General features: G+C 54.2%; 1 protein-coding gene across 3 annotated transcripts in view; it reads left to right on the forward strand.

Annotated features, from left to right (window-relative positions):
- IL21R (interleukin 21 receptor) overlaps window positions 1–20,155 on the forward strand; it is a 33,626-nt gene extending 13,471 nt beyond the window's left edge. For 2 of the 3 annotated variants that reach the window (XM_047714231.1, XM_047714230.1), the window contains 8 exons: window positions 6,691–6,755; window positions 9,125–9,227; window positions 11,421–11,620; window positions 14,327–14,472; window positions 15,410–15,593; window positions 15,886–15,985; window positions 16,977–17,061; window positions 18,713–20,155. In XM_047714231.1, the coding sequence (XP_047570187.1) occupies window positions 6,707–6,755; window positions 9,125–9,227; window positions 11,421–11,620; window positions 14,327–14,472; window positions 15,410–15,593; window positions 15,886–15,985; window positions 16,977–17,061; window positions 18,713–19,483 (1,638 nt within the window). In that variant the 5' untranslated portion in view covers window positions 6,691–6,706 and the 3' untranslated portion in view covers window positions 19,484–20,155. The remainder of the gene's footprint in view (window positions 1–6,690; window positions 6,756–9,124; window positions 9,228–11,420; window positions 11,621–14,326; window positions 14,473–15,409; window positions 15,594–15,885; window positions 15,986–16,976; window positions 17,062–18,712) is intronic. The other variant, XM_047714232.1, reaches the window with a different exon arrangement.
- The last annotated feature ends 1,362 nt before the right edge of the window (window positions 20,156–21,517 follow it).

The raw sequence follows: 21,517 nt of genomic DNA on the forward strand, positions 1-21,517 counted from the left end.
ACGCTTAAATGACTGAGCCACCCAGGCGTCCTGAAATTACTTTCTTAGATTGTTCATTCCTGTTGTACAAAGATACAATTGACTTTGCATGTTGATCTTTTGTCCTGCAACCTTGCTAAACTTACTTATTAGGCCTAATAATAGGCCTACTTTTTGTTTGTTTTGTTTCATTTTGGCTTTTTGGTGTGGATTCTTTAGAATGTATATACAAGATTATATCATCTGCAAACAGAAATGCTTTACTTCTTCCTTTCCAATCAGGATGACTTTGATTTCTTTTTCTTGCTGAATTGTCTTGGCTAGCACCTCTAGTACCATGTTTACTAGAAATCATGAGCATGGACATCCTTGTCTATGATCTTAGAGGAAAAGATTTCTGTTTTTTACCATTAAATATAATGTTAACTGTGGAAGTTTAGGAGATCTGTTTTTTTATATTGAGCTTGCCTTATTTTTTGAGGGATATTTTTTTCTGGACGTAAAATTCTAAGTTGGCTTTTAAGTATATATTTTTCTTTAATTTTTAAAATAGTTCTTCTATGATGTGTGTAGGTGTGTCATTGTTTGTTGTTGTTGCTTTTGCTGTATTTGTCCTTCTCAAAGTTTGTAGGATCTCTTGAATCTGTAGATTAATGTCCTTTCCTAGTTTTGAAAAATTCTTAACCAGTATTTCTATTATCGCTTCTGAGTTGTTCTTTCTCCTCTTCTTATGCTCCAAATACATAGAAGATGGACGTCTTCACAATATATTTTGCTCTTTTCTGTGTTTTTAAATACTTTTTCCTTTTCATGCTTCAAGCTGAGTACTTTCTATTCCAGCTCAACATTCCTCTCTTCTAATGTTACTAATCTGTTGCTAAGTCCATTAATTTCTTATAAATTTCAATTATTGAATTTGTTAGCACTACGGTTTCTACTTTTAAATAAATTCCCTATTTCTGGTGGAATTCTTCACCACATTCATTTGAGTATTTTTAAATCGTGTTAGATACTACCACTTTCGGAATCACCTGTGTGTCTGTTTTCCTCTTGGTTTTGGTCATCTGGTACCGTTTCCAGGTTTGGCTTGTCCATTTGATGGAATGCTGGACATTGTGCATGAAAAATATAGAGGGTTTGGGTGAAGCTGATTTTTTCCAGATAGGTTCTGATTTTCTTCTAGCAGACATATAGCATCTAGACAGATCATCTTGTTATAGTTATAGCTAAACTGGTTCTGAGTTTTCCTTGTTCCAAAGGTATAACCTTTCCTGAATAAGTGATTATTTACCAGGGCCCATCTTCCTTGCCAGGGCTTGAACTCATGAAACTACAAAATCTCTTTCTTAATTTTTAAACTTGTTGCCAGATTCTTTTGGCTGGGTTTCTTGGGATGGGATGCCTTTGCAATGACTTGACACATGATTGGAGGGGAAATTGCATGCAGAATTTCACGGCACTTTTTTCTCTCCAGAACCCTGGCCTCCCAAGCCCCATTTAACTTCATTGCTCTCTTGTGTCCTCTAATTTTTTTTTTCCTGCTTTGTAGCTGTTCTGAGCTACTAGTTCTGTCTGAATCAGCTACTCCACCATATCCAGAAATGGAAGTCCCCCTTCAGTTTTAATTTTGGAAACATAAGATTAACTGACATTTAAAATTTTATGAAATGGTTTGGGCATACAAAAAGGTATATCGAATAATATAATCAACACCCAGGGTAACTTCGATCAGTTTCACCCAAGTGTGGAGACCCCTGACCGCTCCCCCAATCCCATTCCCCTCCTTTTTCTACTCTATTCAAAATTTTGATTTTTTTTTTCCTATCATCCCCTACAATTTTTGTATACTTCCAGGACACACATATGTTCATCTAAACAATATAGAGAGCTGTTTCACCCAGTGTTCAGTGTGCCATAGATGGTATTACTATGTGTGTGTTCTTTTATTTTATTTTCACTATGCATTTTGTCACGAGAGTCATTTGCTTGGCTGTGTGAAACCGTGATTCATTCTCACATGGTGTGATTATCCCCTAGTCGATCTTTCTGTTCTCTTGTTGATGGATACTTAGGTTGTTTCCACTTTTCACTGTTAAGATCAACACTGCTACAAACATTTCTGCGTGTGCTTCTTGAACACACATGCCAGGGTTTCATCAGTGGTTTACATGGGAGTGAAATGGCTGGGTCTTAATGAAGGCATCTGCTCACACTTATCACACCATGCCACACTGTTTTCCAGCCCACTCATTTCCATTCCCACCAGCCATGAACGAGAGCGCCCATTACACCATGTCCTCAGCAACACGCGATGTTTTTAGTTTTTGCCCATCACGTAGAATTTAAACGGCAAGTCATTGTGGTTTTAATTTGCATTTCTTCATCAGCTGTGAATTAAGCACTTGGTGTTCTCCTCCAGCTCCTACTTCAATCTGACTTCCTACCCCCAAGCTCCTTCACTTCCCTCGAATCTCCCAAAATGCGGCTTTTCATCTGAACTACCACGACCTGTGAAATCGCTCCTTGGCACTGGAGCCTAGCAGAGAACACCTCTCCCCCAGATCCATTCCTGTGCAAGACCATGCTGGACTGCTTTGCAAGCAATGATGTCTTTGATGCTTCCAACAAATCCGCAGCAGAGTCATGAGCCCCATGGTATAGATGAGACCACAGAGAACCAGAGGGGTTAGGAACTTGCCCTTGACTCTTGACTCTTGACTCCTCTGGAGGAGACCACAGAGCTAGGGGCTGCCACAGGGGACCCCGTAGCAGGAAGGTCTTTAGGATACCCTCTGCCCTTCCCGCAGATAGCATACCTGGTGGTTTGGTGTGCACCTGGGGAGAAAGGGCTGTTGCCTTCAGGAGTCAGCCTCCGTGTGAAGACCCACAAAGGGACAGATGCGGGGCTGGGAAAGCGATGGGATGGGATTTCCGGCTCGGTGACTTTACCATTCAAGGCTGTTCTTTCCAGAATTGAGCGGCTTGTTTTAGACAGTGTTCAATATCTCTGCACCCCAAAGAGTTAGATCCTTTTCAATCTTCTTCCAGTCCTCTGATGCCAGTGAGAATCTCAGTTTGGTGCTAGTTTGCCTCAAACAACCCTTTAATCCCCCTTTTAAATGGACGCAAACTGGATTTCCCAACTTCTCGGTTTTAAGCAGGAGAGAGCATCTCACTCAGACTTGAATATGGCCTTTTGTTTGCCTCCTAGTTTTACAGTTAATCGACCATTTCATTTAAGAAACAGTATCTATGCTGAGTGAAATAAGTCAAGCAGAGAGAGTCAATTATCCTATTGTTTCACGTATTTGTGGAGCATAACAAATAGCATGGAGGACAAGGGGAGATGGAGAGGAGAAGGGAGTTGAGGGAAATTGGAAGGGGAGGTGAACCATGAGAGACTATGGACTCTGAAAAACGATCTGAGAATTTTGAAGGGGTGGGGGGTGGGAGGTTGGGGGCACCAGGTGGTGGGTATTGTAGAGGGCACAGATTGCATGGAGCACTGGGTGTGGTGCAAAAATAATGAATACTGTTATGCTGAAAAAATAAAAAAAATTAAAAAAAAAAAAAAGAAAAAGAAACAGTATCTATAATCACGTTGGGCGTTGTTCCCAATGCTTTACAAATACTGGCTAATTTACTTCTCCCAAGGACCCCCCCAAGGTGGGCACTGTTACTAGTATGTCCATTTTACAGATGAGGACTATGAGGCCCAGAAAGGTTAAGTAAACTTCACTGACGTCACACAGCCTGTGAATGGCAGCGCTGGGATTTGAGCTGAAGCAGACTGGCCTGGAGTCTGCCTTTTAACCACTGAAATGCATACAATCTCCCCATTTCATACTAGTTTCCCGTTGATTGTAGGGATATATTTTCTTTTGAGACATGTATATTGGAGTAAACAGGGAAGGCAAGGTAAAGATAAATAGCAAGTAGATGATAGCATCAGTGAAAACCTTGAAGGCAGTAAGTGGCCGGAGTTCTGGAACATTCCAAAGTGGCTTCATGGATGGAAGGATAGAGCAAAGGGGCCATGAAGACTGGGTTTAGAGGGATGGGGGGGAAGGTATTCAAGGAGAAGACTCAGCATAGGAATTTGCCTCATGCAAAGGCAGAGACGCATGACAGGGCCTCAGGTGCTAGGGGGAGCTGAGTAATTCAGAACAGCTGGCCAGTAACAACAAGAACCCAGCATCCTTGTATAGCACTTTCCGGTTCACAGAGCACAGTCGAATCTGCTTTCCACTGACCCTTCTTAACTGCCAGGTGCAGTGGGCATGATTGTCCCCGTTTTAGAGATGATAACCAAAGTCAGAGAGAAGAAATTCTAGAAAACAAATTTGCTATTTTTTGCTCCAAGCTACTCTGACTTCCAATTCTGGGCCTCTTGCTCTATTCCACTGTATCAGGTAACTTTGGTGGCAAGCAACAGAAACATAATTCACATGGTTGACCAAAATAGGGTGGGTGGTGTTTTTTGGGGGGAATGCGAGGGCTTAGGTGAATGAAAAGTCCAAGTGTGGACATCAGCTAAGGCTGGATCCAGGTCCTCAAATAATGCCATGGGGACTCTGGGTCTGTATTTCTCAGCTTTTGAGAAAAGTTCAGGCAAGGTGTCCCTAAGAAGTGACAAAGATGTCCACCAGCTTCTAGCAGGCAGCCAAAAAAATACCCCTTTACTGGAGTTCTAGGAAAATGCCCAGATTGCTCTCATTCACCTTGCTTGGGTTGGTGTCCATCCCTGATCTATTCAATGTGGCCAGGCCGGTGGGGAGCTGTCTTGGCTAGGTCTGGGTCAGGTGCTCACCTGAAAATCAGGGGTTCCAGTCCTCTCCACGCAGACCACACAGGGACAGCACCAGTCTGAGAAGCTCTTCCCAAGAGAGGAAGAGATGTCAGGCAGATAGAAGCAGCAGATGCATCCCCTCTATCCCCAGGCACCTGTGTGTCATATGTGCTGAGCTGAGGAATTTGGATGGATGGAGAGCCTTGAATCTGGGCAAGGGAGTTGGTGCTTTATCTTATGGTCCAGATAGAGCCTCTGGGGAGTGACACAGACAGAGCTATGCCAGGCCTGGTGCTGGGGCGGGGATCAGAGTGTGGACCTGCCCATTGAGGGGCAGATATGAACCGCACCTCCCATGATGGGAGATGAATCCTCGAAGGGTGGTAACAGGACTCCTGCAGGGCTTGGCCAGGAAGATCAGTGTTCCTAAAGCAGATTTAAAAAGCTGTTGCTCCAACATTATTTTATTTTAATGGCGATGTTATTCATTCCAAGGTGTTCTGGGGGAAAATATGCAACTATGAATATTATTGCTTAGGATGACGCTGGAGTTGGATTTTTTTAAACGAGCTCATTTATAGAAAATGTTAAACAAATGATTGCACACACACTCTATAAATATGGCCAAAGTTTTGAAAGTGAGAAATTTAGGGACCTCCCGGCTAGATCATTCTGTGGCCCCTCTACGTCTGATGCTTTAAATTGTCTGTCAGTCACAGCCTTTTGTTGAGTGTTTATGTGTCAAGCGCCATGCCCAGGGTTTTCTTCAAAATGCTTCCTCGAATTCTCACAAGAATCTGCAGGGCTCAGAGAGGGGAAGTGACTGGCCCAGAGCAACACAGCTGGTGATCTGACCTCTCAGTGTGTTTTGCCACTGTTTGCTGGGTGACTTATTAGGGAGCTCAGAGGGAGGGCTCAGTGGGGCCAGAGTAGGTTCTGGGGAAACCTGGGGTGGGGGGGGGGTCTTCCCCTTGTGGGCTCAGGGATGGTGTCTGGAAGAAGCCATGCCTGCGACTTGATTCCTGCATGGGGCGTCCCTCTTGGCTCCAGTTCCCATTATGATCCTGCAACCGGGGGCCAGTCTGGGTGGGGTTTCTGGGCCTGGGCAGGTGGATGCCCCACCTCCTGGCCTCGGGCTGGTGCCTCCCCAAGCAGGCACAGAACTGTGGTGCAGTAGGTGTTGCCAGCCTTGGTCGGGGGGGGGGGGTGGTCACTCCTTTGCCCAAGACACCAGCGTCTGCTCCTCCTGGGTAGACCCCTGATGTTCTCCAAAGAGGGCTCTCCTGCATCTCATCCAGATCAGGGAGTCAAGCTCACCTCCACAGCGACCGGCCTGGGTTCCCCGGATGCTTTCCAGTGTGCTCGCTAACCTGGGCTCTGTGACCGAGCAAGGAGCCTGGTTATTGGCTAAGCTCATCTTAGGCATCCAGTAGGGGTTTTCTTTGTGGGCCAACCTTGGATCTGTTATTCAGTAAGAAGCGGGGCTAACGTCAACCCATGTGTTTTGTGGAAAGAAGGACACAGGATCTCTGCTTGTCAAATACCATTTTCTAACCAACTTCCCCTCCCTGCCTCCCTGCCTCTCCCTTTTTCAGATAGGTAAACGCCCTCGTTTAATCTCATGCATAAGGCTACATCCGTAGGCTTCCAGGGGTGGGAGAACAGCTAGCTCCTCCCTCTTGAAATTCACCTCTCATTCGGGACTGTGTTAGGGGACAGGAAGAAGGTGGGAGAAATGGGGTTCCCAGGGGTGAGTCATCTGCTTCTAAGGGTCAGGAATCTTTGGGAACATCCACGGGCTCCTCCAACTCTTGTTTTTCTGAGGCAAGACTTCCAAGGGAGGGAGAGGACCAGGGGGAGGCTGTTCCGGATCCCTTAGTCCCCAGGCCTGGGTCCGCCTGCTCACTTTTGGTCTCTTCCAGGATCCCGAGAACCAGCATGCCTTGTGGCTCAGCGGCCGCTCTGCTCCTGCTCCTGCTCCAGAGTGGTGAGTAGCTGCCCCAGGGTGTGCGGGTGGGGATGGGCAGGCTGGCCTGTGTTGCCCCAGGACATGGCTAGAAGCTACAGGCCGGGGCATGTGGCCTCTGTTCACTTGGGGTGGACTAGCCAGCTCTCCATCAGTTAGAACCCATCCCACCAGAGTGCCCCGCGGTTCATGTGACTCCCATGTGGACCAGGCCACCAGCTGTCTTCTTATCTCATTGCAGGCACGAGAAACTTGAGTCTCCCATTTCCACAGCTCTCTGCCTTGGCTGGCCCTCCATTCTCAGAGGGAGGAAGTCCTGCCTTTGGTCTGACCTCAGTTTCTCTTCCTGCAATGACTCTCCTGGCAGATGTTTATGGACAATCACAGAATCAGCAGGTCCTGGTGGTCCCCAGCAGGGATAGGAGAGGGGACGTGGAGACAGAAGTAGCCAAACCTTGAAAGGTGCCCCCAGGGGACCAGAAGGTGTTGGAGTCAGAGAGAGAGAGAAGTTAGAGACCGGAGCTGGGAAAGGCCAGGAGTTAGATGTGGGCTCAGAAATCCGGGAGGCCTTCCCTGAGGAGGCAGGACGGAGCCTCTAGGCTCAAATGGGGGTTGGACTAGAGACAGGGGTCCCTCAGCCGCGGCTCTGCTGAATCTGCTTTTCTCTCTGGTTTTTACCGAAAGACCCAGAGCCTCAAATAGCTTCCCCAGGAAACAGATGTCTGGCTCTTTTATTTTCCCCTTCTGAGTGACCAGCACTCTGTCCTGGGTCATCCGCCACGGTGCCATGCCTCGTGGGCACAAACTTCTGCTGCGTCCTGGGTGCCAGGCTTCACCTCAGTCCGCTCCCCCAATGACCCTATGTGGTCTGTGCGGCAGTGACACCCGGGTCTCCCTTGAGGACACCAAGGCTCAGGGAGGTTAAGGGACAGGCCCACGGCCACACAGCTAGGCAGTGGCGGAACTGGAACCCCAAATTCGCCTCCTTCCTGGAGACTGAGCTGCCTTGCTCTGATGCTTTTACTGAGTGAGTGCTCGGTGCCAGCCACGTGGTCCACACTGGTATGAGGTCACTTACATATCCACCATGCCCTCCAAGGAGCTCGTGTCCCCAGGTTTCGGGGGCTGCTATCCCCTCTCCAATGTTCCATTTCAAGATTGGGGCCAATCTTGTCAAGCCCTTGACCTAGGTACGGCAGCTCCTCCCCCAAGTTCTAAAACCCTGAGCTTGAACAACCAGGGTATAAACTGGGGGAATACTTACCCACATATGGCCCCACAGCCCCGGGTTTAGGCCCCACCAAAATCAGGCCTCTTTTCTCCACCAAGTGTCTGCGTGGGCCTCCTGTGCCCACCAACAGGCACTGTGCTCCTGCCTAGGGAAGGCTCCTTCCAGCACAGGAGGAGCCACAACTCAGATCCCTTGGTGGTGGTTGCAGGGAGACCTGTGTTAAGGAGGATTCTGAGGGTCGCCCGAGGGAGAGAGTGCTGTGATCGATTAGTGATGTCTGCTGTGCACGCAGAGCGTAGCACAGATGAGATTTTCTTTCCTGGGTGCAAGCCTCAGCCGCCCAGACCCAGACGGACAGGAGGCGTGGTCCCATCTCAGAGCCTCTGGGTCCTTGTCTATAAAATGGCAGGGGCAGCCAGCTAAGGATGCTTCCAGCAATGGTCTTCTTGGCTCCGAATCCGGCTTCTGACCTAAAGTGAGGGCCAGGCAGGAAACATACCACCACCCCTCGGTTCTTCATTAGTCAAGGAAAAATAGAACAAAGCCACTAAGAATGCATCCACTTAAAAAGAGGAACAAATTTCTGGTAAAGAGTTGGGAGGGTGGGCGGGGGAGAAAGCGCATTGGTACTCGATCTTACAGAACAAAACCAAGTTCCAGTTTACTACATTTATTTTGTTGCAAATTTAGAGTATGGTTGCATCTGTATTTTTAGAACAAAGGGGAGCAATTAATGTTGGGGGTGGGAGGGCACAGGGTCTCCAGATGGAACCGCCTGGGTGAGCAGTCCCCGTGTCACTTGGCTGGGACGGTGGTGGTTTGGGCAGTAGGCTAATAAGGACATTTTGGCAAAATGGGGTGGAGGGGAGGGAGAGTGGTGAGAGGTTGGGACCGGCTTAGTTTGACACGTTTGACATTCAGAGCGATCTGTCTGCATAGCCAGCCTTGAAACTCGGGGGTCAGGTGGCAGGGACCCCCTTCCCCAAACCCACATCTTAGTGGCCTCATGAGTTGCCATATTCATCCTGGCCCTGGGGACCCATGCATTCACTCATCCTCCAGCCCTTGAAGAGGTGAAGGGGTGAGGCATTGTGCAAACTCCAGCCAGCCCCCCAACACCCCTGCTCCATCGCAGCCTCTCTCTCCCCTAATCTTCCAGCCTGGGGTTGCCTAGACCTCGTCTGCTACACGGATTACTTACAAACAGTCACCTGCACCCTGGAAACCAGGACCCTCCCCCTCGGTGTGCTCACCCTCACCTGGTAAGTGGTAGCCGCTGGAGGGTTGGGGTGAAGCAGGACCGCTGGGGACCATAGACCAAGGGGGACCTACTATGGGTCCCACGGATAGTTCAGCAATCGACATAATAGGTCCGCTTCCTGAGGGCTCTCTCAGCAAGTTCACCAACAGCATTTGGTTTTGCCCCAGGAAAGATGGTTTGTTAGTGGGGAGCTGCCCGGCCCCTTGCAGATGGCTGTGCCGGGCTCACAGCTCCCGTCCGGAGCTCTGTCCACCTCCAAAGGCCATACTCTCTTGCCCACCCAGCCCCAAAAGTGGGCTTTTTTTTTTTTTAAAGGATTTATTTATTCATTTTAGAGAGGAGGGGAGAGAGGGGCAGAGGGAGAGAACCCCAAGCCAACTCTGAGCTAAGCACGGAGCCCAACATGGGGCTTGATCCAACGACCCCAAGACCATGACCTGAGCCGAAACCGAGAGTCGGCCGCTCAGCCGACTGAGCCACCCAGGCACCCCCAGCCCTAACAGGTTTTGAGACCTGAGGACCGACCAGACTCCCACACGACTTTTATGAGCACTTCGTACATCCCTGACGCCCTGCCGTGAGCTTCCTATGAATAAATGATCTCTTCCCATCCTCATAATTATTATTCCTGTTTTACAAATGAGGACACTGAGGGGAGAGATTGGGGTCAACCCCAAATACAAGGAAAAGGGGGGATTTAGAGTCAAGGAGCAGGGTGGGGCCAGTGGGTGGAAAATTACCAAAAGGACACGTCAAGGGGAAGGGGGAGTGGTTCCTGCTACATGACATCACAGGGTTCTTGCTGATGGCAGCCCAGGCTGGTCAGACGTCACCTGGAGAAGGAGGTAGAGGACAGAAGAGATGACACAGAAGCCCAAAGGTCAGGGCCTCGTCGAGGAGAGTGCTCAGAGGAGCCCAAGCAGGACTTGTTCAAGGAGAGAATTTTTGTTCCTAAGCTGCTGGGATTAAGAAAAGCTGGCTTTCATCCAGAACACATTTATGGACCTCCTGCTGACACTTGCAGGCACTAGGAGCTCAGCAGAGCCCAAGACCAAGGAGGTTCTCCCAGAAGTTCTGCAGAGGGGAGTGCCTGGGGAGACAGACAATAAGACAGACACAAGCAGCCATCAGGATGCTTTTTGATGACAATGAGTGCTACAAAGAATAGGAAGCGGGTCCAAGGGGTCCAGAGGGAGTGACATGGGGGCAGGTGGTCAGGAGAGGCCTCTCTGGATGGGAAGGAGGCAGCCAGTGAGCTGGAGATGGAGCATTCCAGGCATAGGGCATTGCCCGTGCAAAGGCCCTGAGGTGGAGAAGAGCTGGTGAGTTTGAGGAATAGTGAAGAAGTCAGTGGGGCCAGAGGCGACTGCATCATTGTGAGGGAGAATAACAAGCTAAGAAGGTGAGAGGGAGGTCGAGGCCAGATTGCCCTGAATGGGTGGTGAGAAGTCACTGGAGGGTTTTTTAGGCATAGAAGCGATGGGGAGTTTTTAAAGGCCCCTGCCAGCTTCCATGCAAAGTTGCACTGAGCTTCTATTCTAACAGATATTTAGCAGAAAACAGAGTCTACACATCTGTATTGGCCTTGAAGGATAGTCATGTTCACAACCTGAAGGTGTTTGTAGGGAAATGAATAGCTGTCAAACTCCTATACATACTTCAAAACCCATCACTTAATGCACAGTAGGAGTAAAGAGGCCAGAGCAGTGCTTCCAACCCCATACCAACAGCCTCTCTTTTCAGCCAGAGCGAGGATGAGGTTCATTTGGCTTTTACCTTGGCCTTTCGCCCTGGTACTCCCTGGGTATTCTGTGGCTGCTGGACGGAAAGAGGGCAGGAAGCGGATCTGAGGTGCTTAGCATCCTTCCTAAGGGACCGGGGTCCAGCTGATGGGATTGACAGGGACAGACTGAGGCTCAGTCTAGGCAAGAATGGCCTAGCTGAGAATTCCAAAGTTGAAAGTCGCTGCCCTATGTAAGGTGGTGAGTTCCTGGTTCCTTGGAGGCACACAAGTCAAGCCCAGGCATAACCCATCAGGAATGCTTCAGAGGAGGGAACACCTTCCCTGGGAAATTGTTGGTGGACCGTGACTTCCCCGCAGCCTCACCTCAAATCCCCCCCAGCCCTGAGCTTCTGGCTGTGTGCAGGGAGCCCCACCGGCCTCCAGGCATGACTGGGTGCTCTCTCCTTGAAGGCAAGACCCATACGGAGACCTGGAGGATGAGGTCACCTCCTGCAACCTCCTCCAGTCCGCCCACAACGCCACGCATGCCAAGTACACGTGCCATATGGATGTGTTTCACTTCATGGCCGACGACATTTTCAGTGTCAATGTCACAGACCAGTCCGGAAGTTACTCCCAGGAGTGCGGCAGCTTCCTCCTGGCTAAGAGCAGTGAGTATCCCCGGGACCTTGGAGCAGAGGGGAGCCCAGGCCGGTGCTGAGCCCTACACACTGTGGGCCAGCTCGCCCCCACGTCAAAACGGACCTGTCCTAGGTGCTCATTTCTCCTGAGAGTGTGTACTGTAGAAGCACGACTGAGGTGTGATGGGTTCATACTTAGGTTTGGGCCTTTAACCAAGGAGAGGCAGCAGAGGCCGGCAACAGAGCTGGACCAGGGCCCAGGACTTGCCCATCTGTGACCCCAGACTGGCTCACTGTAGACTGATGGCCTTCTGCCCCCATTTTGAGGCAAAGCAGGGGAGGCCATGTCCCAGGAGAAGAACTTCCCTGAGACTTTTCCCGTTTATTTGCTTCACTGAGGCCCAGACTTTCCCTTCAGCCTGGAGGAAGGGAGGCGGCCTGGCTGGGTCCAGGACCAGGGCAGGGCTGGGAAGGGCCTAGGAGGCAGCTCCCAAAGCAGGAGGTGAGAGGCCCATGCCCAGAGGCATGCAAGCAGACCATGAAGAGAGGCCTGCCCTTGGGGAGGCTTAGCTCTTGCGGTCTGGGAGGTTGTCCCCAGATTCCCAGTGGTGAGGCAAGAAGATAAGAGGGTGTCTGCCATTCACACTCTGGGGGTCCAGGTTCACGCCACTTTGCACACAGATGGGTGTGAGCAAAGCTTCACGCAGACCCAGACACACCCAGACTCATGCACGTGCACGCACACACACTTGTAAATACCCCTCAGAGGCACCGATGTCTTACCAGCAGCCAGTGGCCTGGACAGCTTGGACAGAGAGCACTTACGCTCTGTGTCAGACAGGTGCCAATGTGGACGCACGCATGCGCACACAAGCTCTCTTGGCCACTGGACCCAGGCGTGGCAAGCCCATGGAGCAGGGCCACCCTCCTGCCCCGGGGGAGCCGGGCAGGTAGCGTCCCACCCCTTCCTCTCCAGAGCAGAGTGCAAGGCAGAGAATGAGCTGTTTTGCCTTGCAGGGGGCTCCAGGTCACGATTCCCTACCCCCCCTCCCTTCTGCCCTCCCTGCCAGGGTCTGAGGCCTACCTATGCCCAGATGTGATAAGGAGATGGCTTTTGGCTCCCCGCCCACTCTGGCCCCTTCCTCCTCCTGGCAACGGGCTCTGCAAACACCCGAATCCCTCCCTGAGTCGGTCCACACCGCCCAGCCCCGGCCACAGGGAAGCAGAGAGCTCCACCCGGCCCCGGGGAAGACAGAAGAGGGTTTAAGAATGAGTCCCGTCCAAACAGATTCGTGACTCAAAAGAGAAAAGCCCTCGATGGGGTCCCGGGAATGGGCACCTTCTCCCAACTCAGGGAGAGAAGTAAGCGGCTTTAGGAATTCCTTTTTTGCAACCCCTGAAAGGTTCATTTGTTGATTTAATATGCCTGCTCTGCCCGGGGAGCCAAGAGCCGTGGGCACAGTGTTGACTCAGGAGAGCAAAACCTCAGCCCCAAGCAGCTCAGACCCCAGAAAAGGTGCCAGTGGTGAACAAGATCACACAGGGAAATGCAGAAAATGGTAGATGTTGGCAAAAAAAAAAAAAGGTGGAAGAGGAAGAGAAGGCAGGAGCTGGGGGACAGGAGCCTGTGGCTTCTCTGTCCCCGAAGGGACCTCCTTCTGCTACTGAGTTTGATCCCTGAGAACTGTGACCCCATGAATGGGGAGCTGGTACCCTTTTATAAGAGAAGAAATGAAAGCATATAACATGTTGTATCCTGATCACGATCATGAAATGAATTTGGGGTAGAGCGAAACAGGAGGCCTGGCTTTGACCTTGGCCTGCGAGGTACCCAGGAGGATGTGGTGTTGTGACTCAGGCCTCTGCTGGGCTCTCACTTTCCAGAAGTCTCAGAGCTCAGGGCCACTTGAGGAGGGTCAGACTGGTCTGCACACAGTCCTGCAGGAGCTCAGTAGCCCTTGCTTTTTCATTAGCATAAATGAATATTAATGCAGCTTATTAGCATGAAAGCTCATCAGAGTCTGGCTTCTCTGGGAAGTTGCAGCCAAAAAATGACGTCATCGTTTGGAAAAGAAATGCAGAACTGGTGCCTCTGAACCACACAAGTTGCTTAGCAAGTTTTTGGATTAGGAGCTATTTTTTTTAAGATTTTCTATTTATTTGAGAAAGAGCGTGTGCATGCACGAGAGTGAGTGAGAGAGAGGGCACCAGTGGTGCAGGGGGAAGGGGTGAAGGGAGGGGCAGGAGAAAAGCAGACTCCCCACTGAGCAGAGAGCTGGGCAGGGGGCTCTATCCCAGGACCCCGGGATCATGACCTGAACCAAAGGCAGACGCTTAACCAACTGAGCCACCAGGCACCTGGACTAGTAGTGAACTCTAATGTTGGAGAGAGCTTTCCCCCATCTGGGGTTCCAGCCTGTTCTCTGGCCACCCTGGTCTGCAGTCCTGCCTGGCCTGACTGGGGCATCTCCCTTCCATGTCCTCAGACCCCAAACCAGCTTTGCCCACTTCTGCTACCCTCCCGCCCCTGCGGCGGCAACTCCAGTGCGGCCTGAACTTCTCACTTCTCAGATGCACAGACTGAGGCCCAGAGACAGGGGCTGCCTCGCCCAGAGTCACAGGGCGGGGTACGGATCCCGCCGACCCCACAACCAACACGGGGTCAGGCGACAGGCAACTTTCTCAGTCGTGGCCCGATCTCACCCCTTTCTTCTCTTTCTGGCTTTTCCCTCCAAGTCAAGCCGTCCCCGCCTTTCAACGTGACTGTGACCTTCTCAGGACATTATAACATCTCTTGGAGCTCCAGCTATGATTCCTACGCGCTGAAGGGCAAGCTGCAGTACGAGCTGAGATACAGGAAGCAGGGAGGACCCTGGGCCCCGGTGAGGCTCCCAGAGACCAGGGGCGGGGCAGGGGGGCACCATGTGCTGAACATGGCAGGGTGGGACGCTGGGGGTGGGGAGGAGGATCCAAGAGACGGGTGAGCGGCTGACTCACAGCCAAGACTGGAACCAACAACCCACCAAGGCTGGAAGGTCCCCCTTCTGCCCTCCCGCCCCGTGCTGCCTCTCCTCATTTCTCCCTGGGGTGGGAGGCCACTCAAAATTCTGTCCTTCCTGCCCCTGGTTCCTGGGTCGGGTTTCCTCCCGGAGTCTAGTACATCACAGCAGAGGACATTCCAGAGATGGGGCCTTCTGGAGCCTTTCCGCCTGGCTGAGGATGAAGCTTTAATCACCAAGGGAGTCCAGTGTTAGACCGTTGTTTCCAAGGTGCAGGCTTCTAGAGCTATCCTCGTTTAGAGCACTGGAGAGTTCCCAAAGGGCCCACTATTCAGAACAGTCAAGGCTGAAGCCTTCTAGAATGATCCAGTCCTTCAGAAGAGACCCCGTTGAAGAATTCCGTACATGCGGTTGTTTGGAATGTCCACCGGGGAAGGCTTCCAGAGGTTATCTGTTGCTGAGATGCCTGTGGTCGAAAGCTTCCAGAAATGCCCACTCTGGAGAAGTCCGACTGTGGAACAATTCTGAAAGGGACCACTGTCTGGAACGCTGCTGGTTAGAGATTCCCATCAAACAGGCCATTGCTACTCCTGGGCCCATTCTGGTCCTCGAAGGGAAGGCCCCCTGCCAGGACCGTGAGGGGAGATCTGGGGTCAGAGAGAGACCAGGTCAAGGTCAAGCCGAGCCTGGTCTTGTGGCAGGAGTGGGGACTTTGCTGGAGACACTCAGCCCCTTTCGTGGTGGTGGGTAAAGGGGGCTTCTGCTGGAGGCCGGGGCTGGCCTCAGTGAGCCTGATCGGTGCCACCTTTCCCCGCGTCAGCAGCGTCCAAGGATCAAGCTGATCTCCGTGGACTCGAGAAGCGTCTCTCTCCATCCCTCGGAGTTCCTGAGCGACGCGAGCTATGAGCTGCAGGTGCGCGCAGGGCCCCAGCCCGGCTCCTCCTTTCAGGGGACCTGGAGCGAGTGGAGTGACCCAGTCACCTTTCACACCCAGCCGGGGGAAGGTAGGTGTGGCTCCTCACGGGGCATTCAGTGTTCCCAGTACTGCCTGGGGTGGGGATTGTTACCTCTCTTATGCAGATGGGAACACAGAGGTCCAGAGAGATGAAGTCGCTGGCTTGGGGTTCAGGGGGGTGGGGGTGCGGGGAGTAGGATCCCAGACCACCTTACTTGCAGGCCCCAGTGGCCCTCCTGTGCCCTCCACACCAGCGCAGACCCGTTGCCCACCACACCCGCCCCACGGGGCCTCTGGGAGAGGTGGGTTCCCCCTTCACCCGGTGTCTGCTTCCTTCGCAGAGATCAAGGGAGGCTGGCAACCTTCCTTGCTCTACCTCCTCCTGGTCGTCATACTCCCCATCCTCGTCTTCTTAGGCCTGAAGATCCACCTGCCTTGGAGGTGAGGCCAGGGATTCGGGGAGGCGGGGGGTGGGGGGCGGGGGGACGGGGGAGTCCTGGGCCACAAGCTGTCATCGCGACCGCGGCAGTGACAGGGATGGTGATAAGAACAAGCTCCTGTTTCCTGGGCACTGGGCAGCGCGCCCGCCTCTCCACACCCGCCGTGGGAGCCGGCCCTTGGATGCCTACCACCCCTGGACAAATGGGGCAAGCAAAGAGGCACAGAGCTGGCAATGCACTTGACCAAAGCCGCCCTGCTCTGAAGTGGAGGAAGTGCCCTTGCGCTCTAACAGTGACCCAGGCCATGACCTTGTCAGTGGCGTTTATGCTTTGAATCCCCGGGGGGGGGGGGGGAGCACGCTGGGCCGACAGGTGGGGGTGAAGACTGGATGTGACAACCCGCCCTCCTTTCTTCTGCTCCAACCAGAGCTTTTACTTTTACTTTTATCCGTTTATGTGTTGGGTTCGGTCTTCAGGAGAACTGCTGGCGGAGGCAGGGGCTGTGGTCAGGGTTTGCTGAACCCCGGGGGGGTGGGAATCTGCACACCCAGCTCGATGTGTGCATCTGTACCCAGAGGCTTTGCCAGAGTCAGAGGCAGTGAAGCTGGAGAGGGAGGGAGCACTGTTTGGGTGCTGGGGTGCTGGGTCACTGTGTGTACACCCTCCGAGTGCTCCCCGCACCCCTGTGAACCGGCCCTTTGCTTATCTCTGGTGGCAGAGGAGGGGTGAGGGGCAGCATTTGCCCGGCTCGGAACAGGCTCTGAACAGGCAGCCGAACTCTTAAACTCCAGGCACCTTCGCCAGACTTGCTGCCCCCATTTTACGGATGTGGAAATTGAGGCCCGGGGGCAGAGGGGCTGAAGGGGGGGTGCGTGAGTGTGCTTTGGGAGGGGCTCAGTCTCCTGCAGGACAAAGCCGGGGAGCCCCTGAGCGGGAGGCTGGGCTACCCTCTGGGGGATGGTTGAGGGCTCACCTCGTCTCTGTTCTCCCAGGCTGTGGAAGAAGGTGTGGGGGCATGTGCCCAACCCACAGAAGTTCTTCCAGCCCCTGTATGTGGGCCACAGTGGAGACTTCAAGGTGAGTGCCCTCCAGCCCGTGACAATGCCCCCCAGCCTCTTCTCCTCTGGGAGCTCACCCCTGCCTGCGCCCCAGGAACCCTCCACCTGCCAACCAGGCTCCGGGCTCCACAGTGGCAAAGTGCAGGAAATAATTCGGGTGGGGCAGAACTGGTAGGAGAACAGACACAAAATCAGGCAGCCCGTCCCAACCCCTGGGCCAGGCTGCGGGGAGGGACGAGCCAGGTTCCAGGTTCCTTGAGTCGCAAACTGGCCTCCTGCTCCTTTGTCAGAGGTCCTTGAGATGGAGAGTGGGTTCCGGGAAGGGCGTGGCCCCACCCGCAGAACACACCAGCCCCCCAATCCCCCCACACTCCCACCAGGCCCCAACCACCCGTCACCTGCCAGCGCCCACGGTTGTCTGTGCCCATTTACCGCTCAACACCTACCCCGCGGGGGAGGGCAGACCGCAGAGAGGATGTGGTGACTGGCGGGGGGGGGGGGGGGGGGGGGGCGGAGCCCACCCCCTCCAGCGGAGCCTGGATGTCAGGAAACCTGGACCAGAGCCTGGTGCTGCCCTGAGCTCCTTCCATCTTGATCGTGGCCCCTAGGGGCGGGGGGGTGGGGGAGCGCTCCATGGTCCATAGGGCACCTCTGGGGAGACCGAGGCTCTGCGTGGGGAAGCGGCTTTCGTGAGGCAGGGGAGCAGCCCGAACCCCCAGCCTCACGGAGAGGAGACCTTCCTCCTTCCTCTGCACCTTCCCTGAAGCTCAGAGGCCACACCTGTTTGGTATTTACTCACCTGGGCTGCACCTGTGTGCCAGGCCCTAGGCTGGGAGCTCCAGAGATGTGAATGCATCCCCTCCTCGCACAGCTGTGTGGGGAGGGGGTGGACAGGGAGGGCGTTACTGGCAGATGGAGGGGCCTCACCCGGGTCCCAAGATGTTTTCTGAGGCAGCAGTCTCACAACTGGGGGACTCAGGTTCTCGGGGGTTTTTATCATCATTCGGGTGGGGACCCTGTGTCATGTGTGGGACCCCAGGCCAGCGAGGGCGGGGGCGGGGATTGTGCTCAAAGCTTGGGGCGGGGCGCTGCCTCGGTCCGTCGTCACCCCACATCCCTTACCCAAGGGGCATACAGAGGCCTTTCCAAGTGGCTTGTCACTGATTCCCCCTGCGTGTTTATTTAGTTAATACACATTTATTGGGCACCGACTGTATGTGAGGCACTCTGTGAACCTCCGGGGATACAGCTGGGACCAGAAGAATCGAGGCTTCTGCCCTGGCTGAGTGTCCACTCCAGCGGGGACACCAACAGGAGAATGCTTGTTTCCTAGAAGCATCGACTTCTGTCACTCCTGTCTGCATTGTCCATACAACTCAGCAGTCTCCCCAGGCCCTATGCAGACCCCAGGCCGCTGAGCACTGGTTGTCTGGCAGGCTGCTAAGGGCAGTGGCTCCCTCCTGCAGGTGGGGAAACTGAGGCCCAGGAAGGAAGGGACAGCAGTGCGGAGCGTCCCTGGATAGGGGTACACCATGGCTCTGACCCCTGGTGTCCTGTATCCTCTCGTGTCTCTTTCTCTTGCTATCTCTGTCTTGTCTCTATGTCTGTCTGTCCATACCCGCCTTGCCCCTGTCCTGTCATGACTGTCTCCCTCTTCTCTCTCTTTACAGAAATGGGTGGGCGCCCCCTTCACTGCCTCCAGCCTGGAGCTGGGACCCCGGAGCCCCGAGGTGCTTTCGTCCCTGGTGATAAACAACCATTGCCCGCCGCAGAGCAGCACCAAAGGGCCTCAGTCCATGCAGCTGCCCGAGCCCCCCCACCTGGTGGGAGCTGACGGGGTGCCTGAGCCAGGCTCCTGGGGCCCGGCCTGCTCCCCTATTGGCAGCGTGGGTGGCTCGGCTTACAGCCAGGAGAGGGACCGACCGTATGGTGTGCTGGTGTCCATTAACACCGTGACCGTAGCAGACATGGAGGGCCCGTGTGCCTGGTCCTGCACCTGTGGGGATGACGGATACCCGGCCCTGAACTTGGACGCCAGCCTGGAGCCCGGCTCGGGCACTGAGGACCCGCTCCTGGACCCCGGGACTACAGTCCTCTCCTGTGGCTGTGTCTCGGCAGGTGGCCTTGCCGGGCCAGGAGGGCCTATGGGCAGCCTCCTGGACAGGCTAAAGCTGCCCCTTGATGAGGAGGCAGGCTGGACCCCAGGGCCACTGTGGAGTGGCGGGCCCCCCAGAGAGGCATCTGACAGCGAAGCAGGCTCGCCTCCCGCTGGCCTGGACATGGACACTTTTGACAGTGGCTTCGCGGGCTCTGACTGCGGCAGCCCTGTGGAGTGTGACTTCACCAGCCCCAGGGACGAAGGGCCCCCCCGGAGCTACCTCCGCCAGTGGGTGGTCATGGCACCTCCGCCCGAGGGACCCGGGCCCCAGGCCAGCCAGTGAAGCTGACCCGAAGTCCGGAGCTGGCCGAGCCATTCCGCCTGGAGTCAGAGCTGTGCTCACCTGGGCCGTGGGGTGAAGGGACCTGCGACCTTTGTGCCCCCAGATGAGGCCCCTGAGCCCGGTTGACACCTGGTGTGCCTGTGTGATCCCGGAGCACACGGGTGTGTCCGTGTGCGTGAGCAGCACACATGCCCATGGGCGCAGAGACGAGACGCATGTGTGTCTGGGACCGTGTGCACACCATGACAGCTGTGGACTGTTCCCGACGTGGGGAGGCCCCAGGGTCATGAGTGTTGGTTCAGTGTCGTCCATGGGGCCTGCTAGCATCAGTCCCCGCCCTGCAGGTCCTGCCTCCAGGAGCCGTGAGAAGTCCCCAGGGGTCCTTTTCACTTCTTAGGGGAAGGGGATGGAGTGAGCCTGCAGTGACCCTGGGTGTGTGAAGGTTTGTGGGGGCCTGTGGACCGAGGTCTGAATCCCAACTGTGATGCCCCTGGGCTGTACCACCTTGGGCAAGCCCCTTCCCCTCTCTGGGCTGGAGTTTCCTGTCCGGACAAGGCGAGGTGGGGGGGCACGGGGAGCATGACCCACTTTGGGGAGAAATTGGTGAGGTCACTCACTGTACAGGCTGGGACCAAGCAGACCGTCAATAAATTCAGCTTCCTTCCTTCTGGGGCCCAGACCAAGGCTCGTGCGTACTGGCAGTGGGCTGCGGTGAGAAAGCAGCCACAGCTCTGGCACTTGGGACGGGGGTGGACAGGGGTGGACAGGGGTGGAGGGTGTGTTCCAGGCTTCAAGTCAGCCTGTCCCTTAGAAACCTTCCCCACCAGCCAAGATTTCCTTTGCTGGCTCCTGCAAAGGAGCCACTTAGTTATTCCCGCTGTGTTCCCAAGAAATATTTATTGGGCACAAGGACACGTGCCGGGTTCTGGGGTACGCAGGCAGGGCGGGGGGCGGGAGGCGAGGTAGGGGAGAAGAATGGGGAGGGGAGACCTCCTTTGGCACTCAGGGCGGGGGAGGGGCAGGCAGGAATCTGCAGTGGGATCTTATCTGCTCACCCCTGGGAATCGGGGAAGTCAAGGTCTTGTTGATTTCTGAGACAGCCCCTTCAATTGTGAATTGAGAAACTCAGAAAATCCCGTTGTGTTTGAAGGCAGGCACCTTACCCATCATCAGTGCCACAGACTGCTTGCAGCTCAGGTTTTAAAAAACCAAAACAAAGCCCAACACAGCAAACAAGACCTCGGGTTGTTTTCCCAGTCGGGGCGATCACCTTTAGAGACATCTTTTTCGAGGCCTCAGAGCAGGGTTAGGGAGGCCTAGAGTCTGATTCAGCCGGCCCGGCTCTCAGAGCCCCAGGGACACTCCCACCCCTGCCTGGAGCTGTCAGGCCGGGTCGGAGACCCAGCTGAATGAGAAAGCTCTGGTTTTTCTCTCCTCTTGGCTAAGTCTGAGCTCCCAGGTGTGCAAGTCAGTCCTGCACAAAGCCTCACTGTGACTCATCTGTAAAATGGCATGGTTGCAGGAAGACCCCTAGGGAGTCTTTGGTAAGGAAAGTTCTAGAATATGGATGATTTCAACTGTGGCACTGTTGACCTGGGATTGAAGTGAGGCTCAGCTGGGAGCTAGAGCTTGAGACCAGAGCTCCTGCACAAGTGAGCAGCCCTCACCATCCCCACCGCCGTCACCCCCACCCCCCTCCCACCTCCCTGCCCGGGAGGCTTGGGCCAAGGTGTGCTGTGGTTTTCACATCCTCCTGGGGGCAGCGGGTTCCAGGGGCCACCTGAGCCGCTGGCTCCTGGGGGGAGGCAGCTCAACTCTGCAGCACACAGAGCTCTGGGACTGCGGGGGGGCAGGGTTGGCAGGGCAAGAGGCCAGGGCTGGGGCTTGGTCAAGGGCTCTGGCCTGGGCCAGACATGGCTCTTCACCACCTCTGTCTCTGGAGGGGACTCAGCCTGTAAGCAGGCTGCACAGCAGAGGCAGGAGCCAGCCCTCCTGGGAGGCTGGATTAGCAGGAGCCGGGTGGCTGGACGACAG

This window comes from Lutra lutra, chromosome 18, assembly GCF_902655055.1.
Source record: "Lutra lutra chromosome 18, mLutLut1.2, whole genome shotgun sequence".
NCBI classification, from domain to species: domain Eukaryota; kingdom Metazoa; phylum Chordata; class Mammalia; order Carnivora; family Mustelidae; genus Lutra; species Lutra lutra.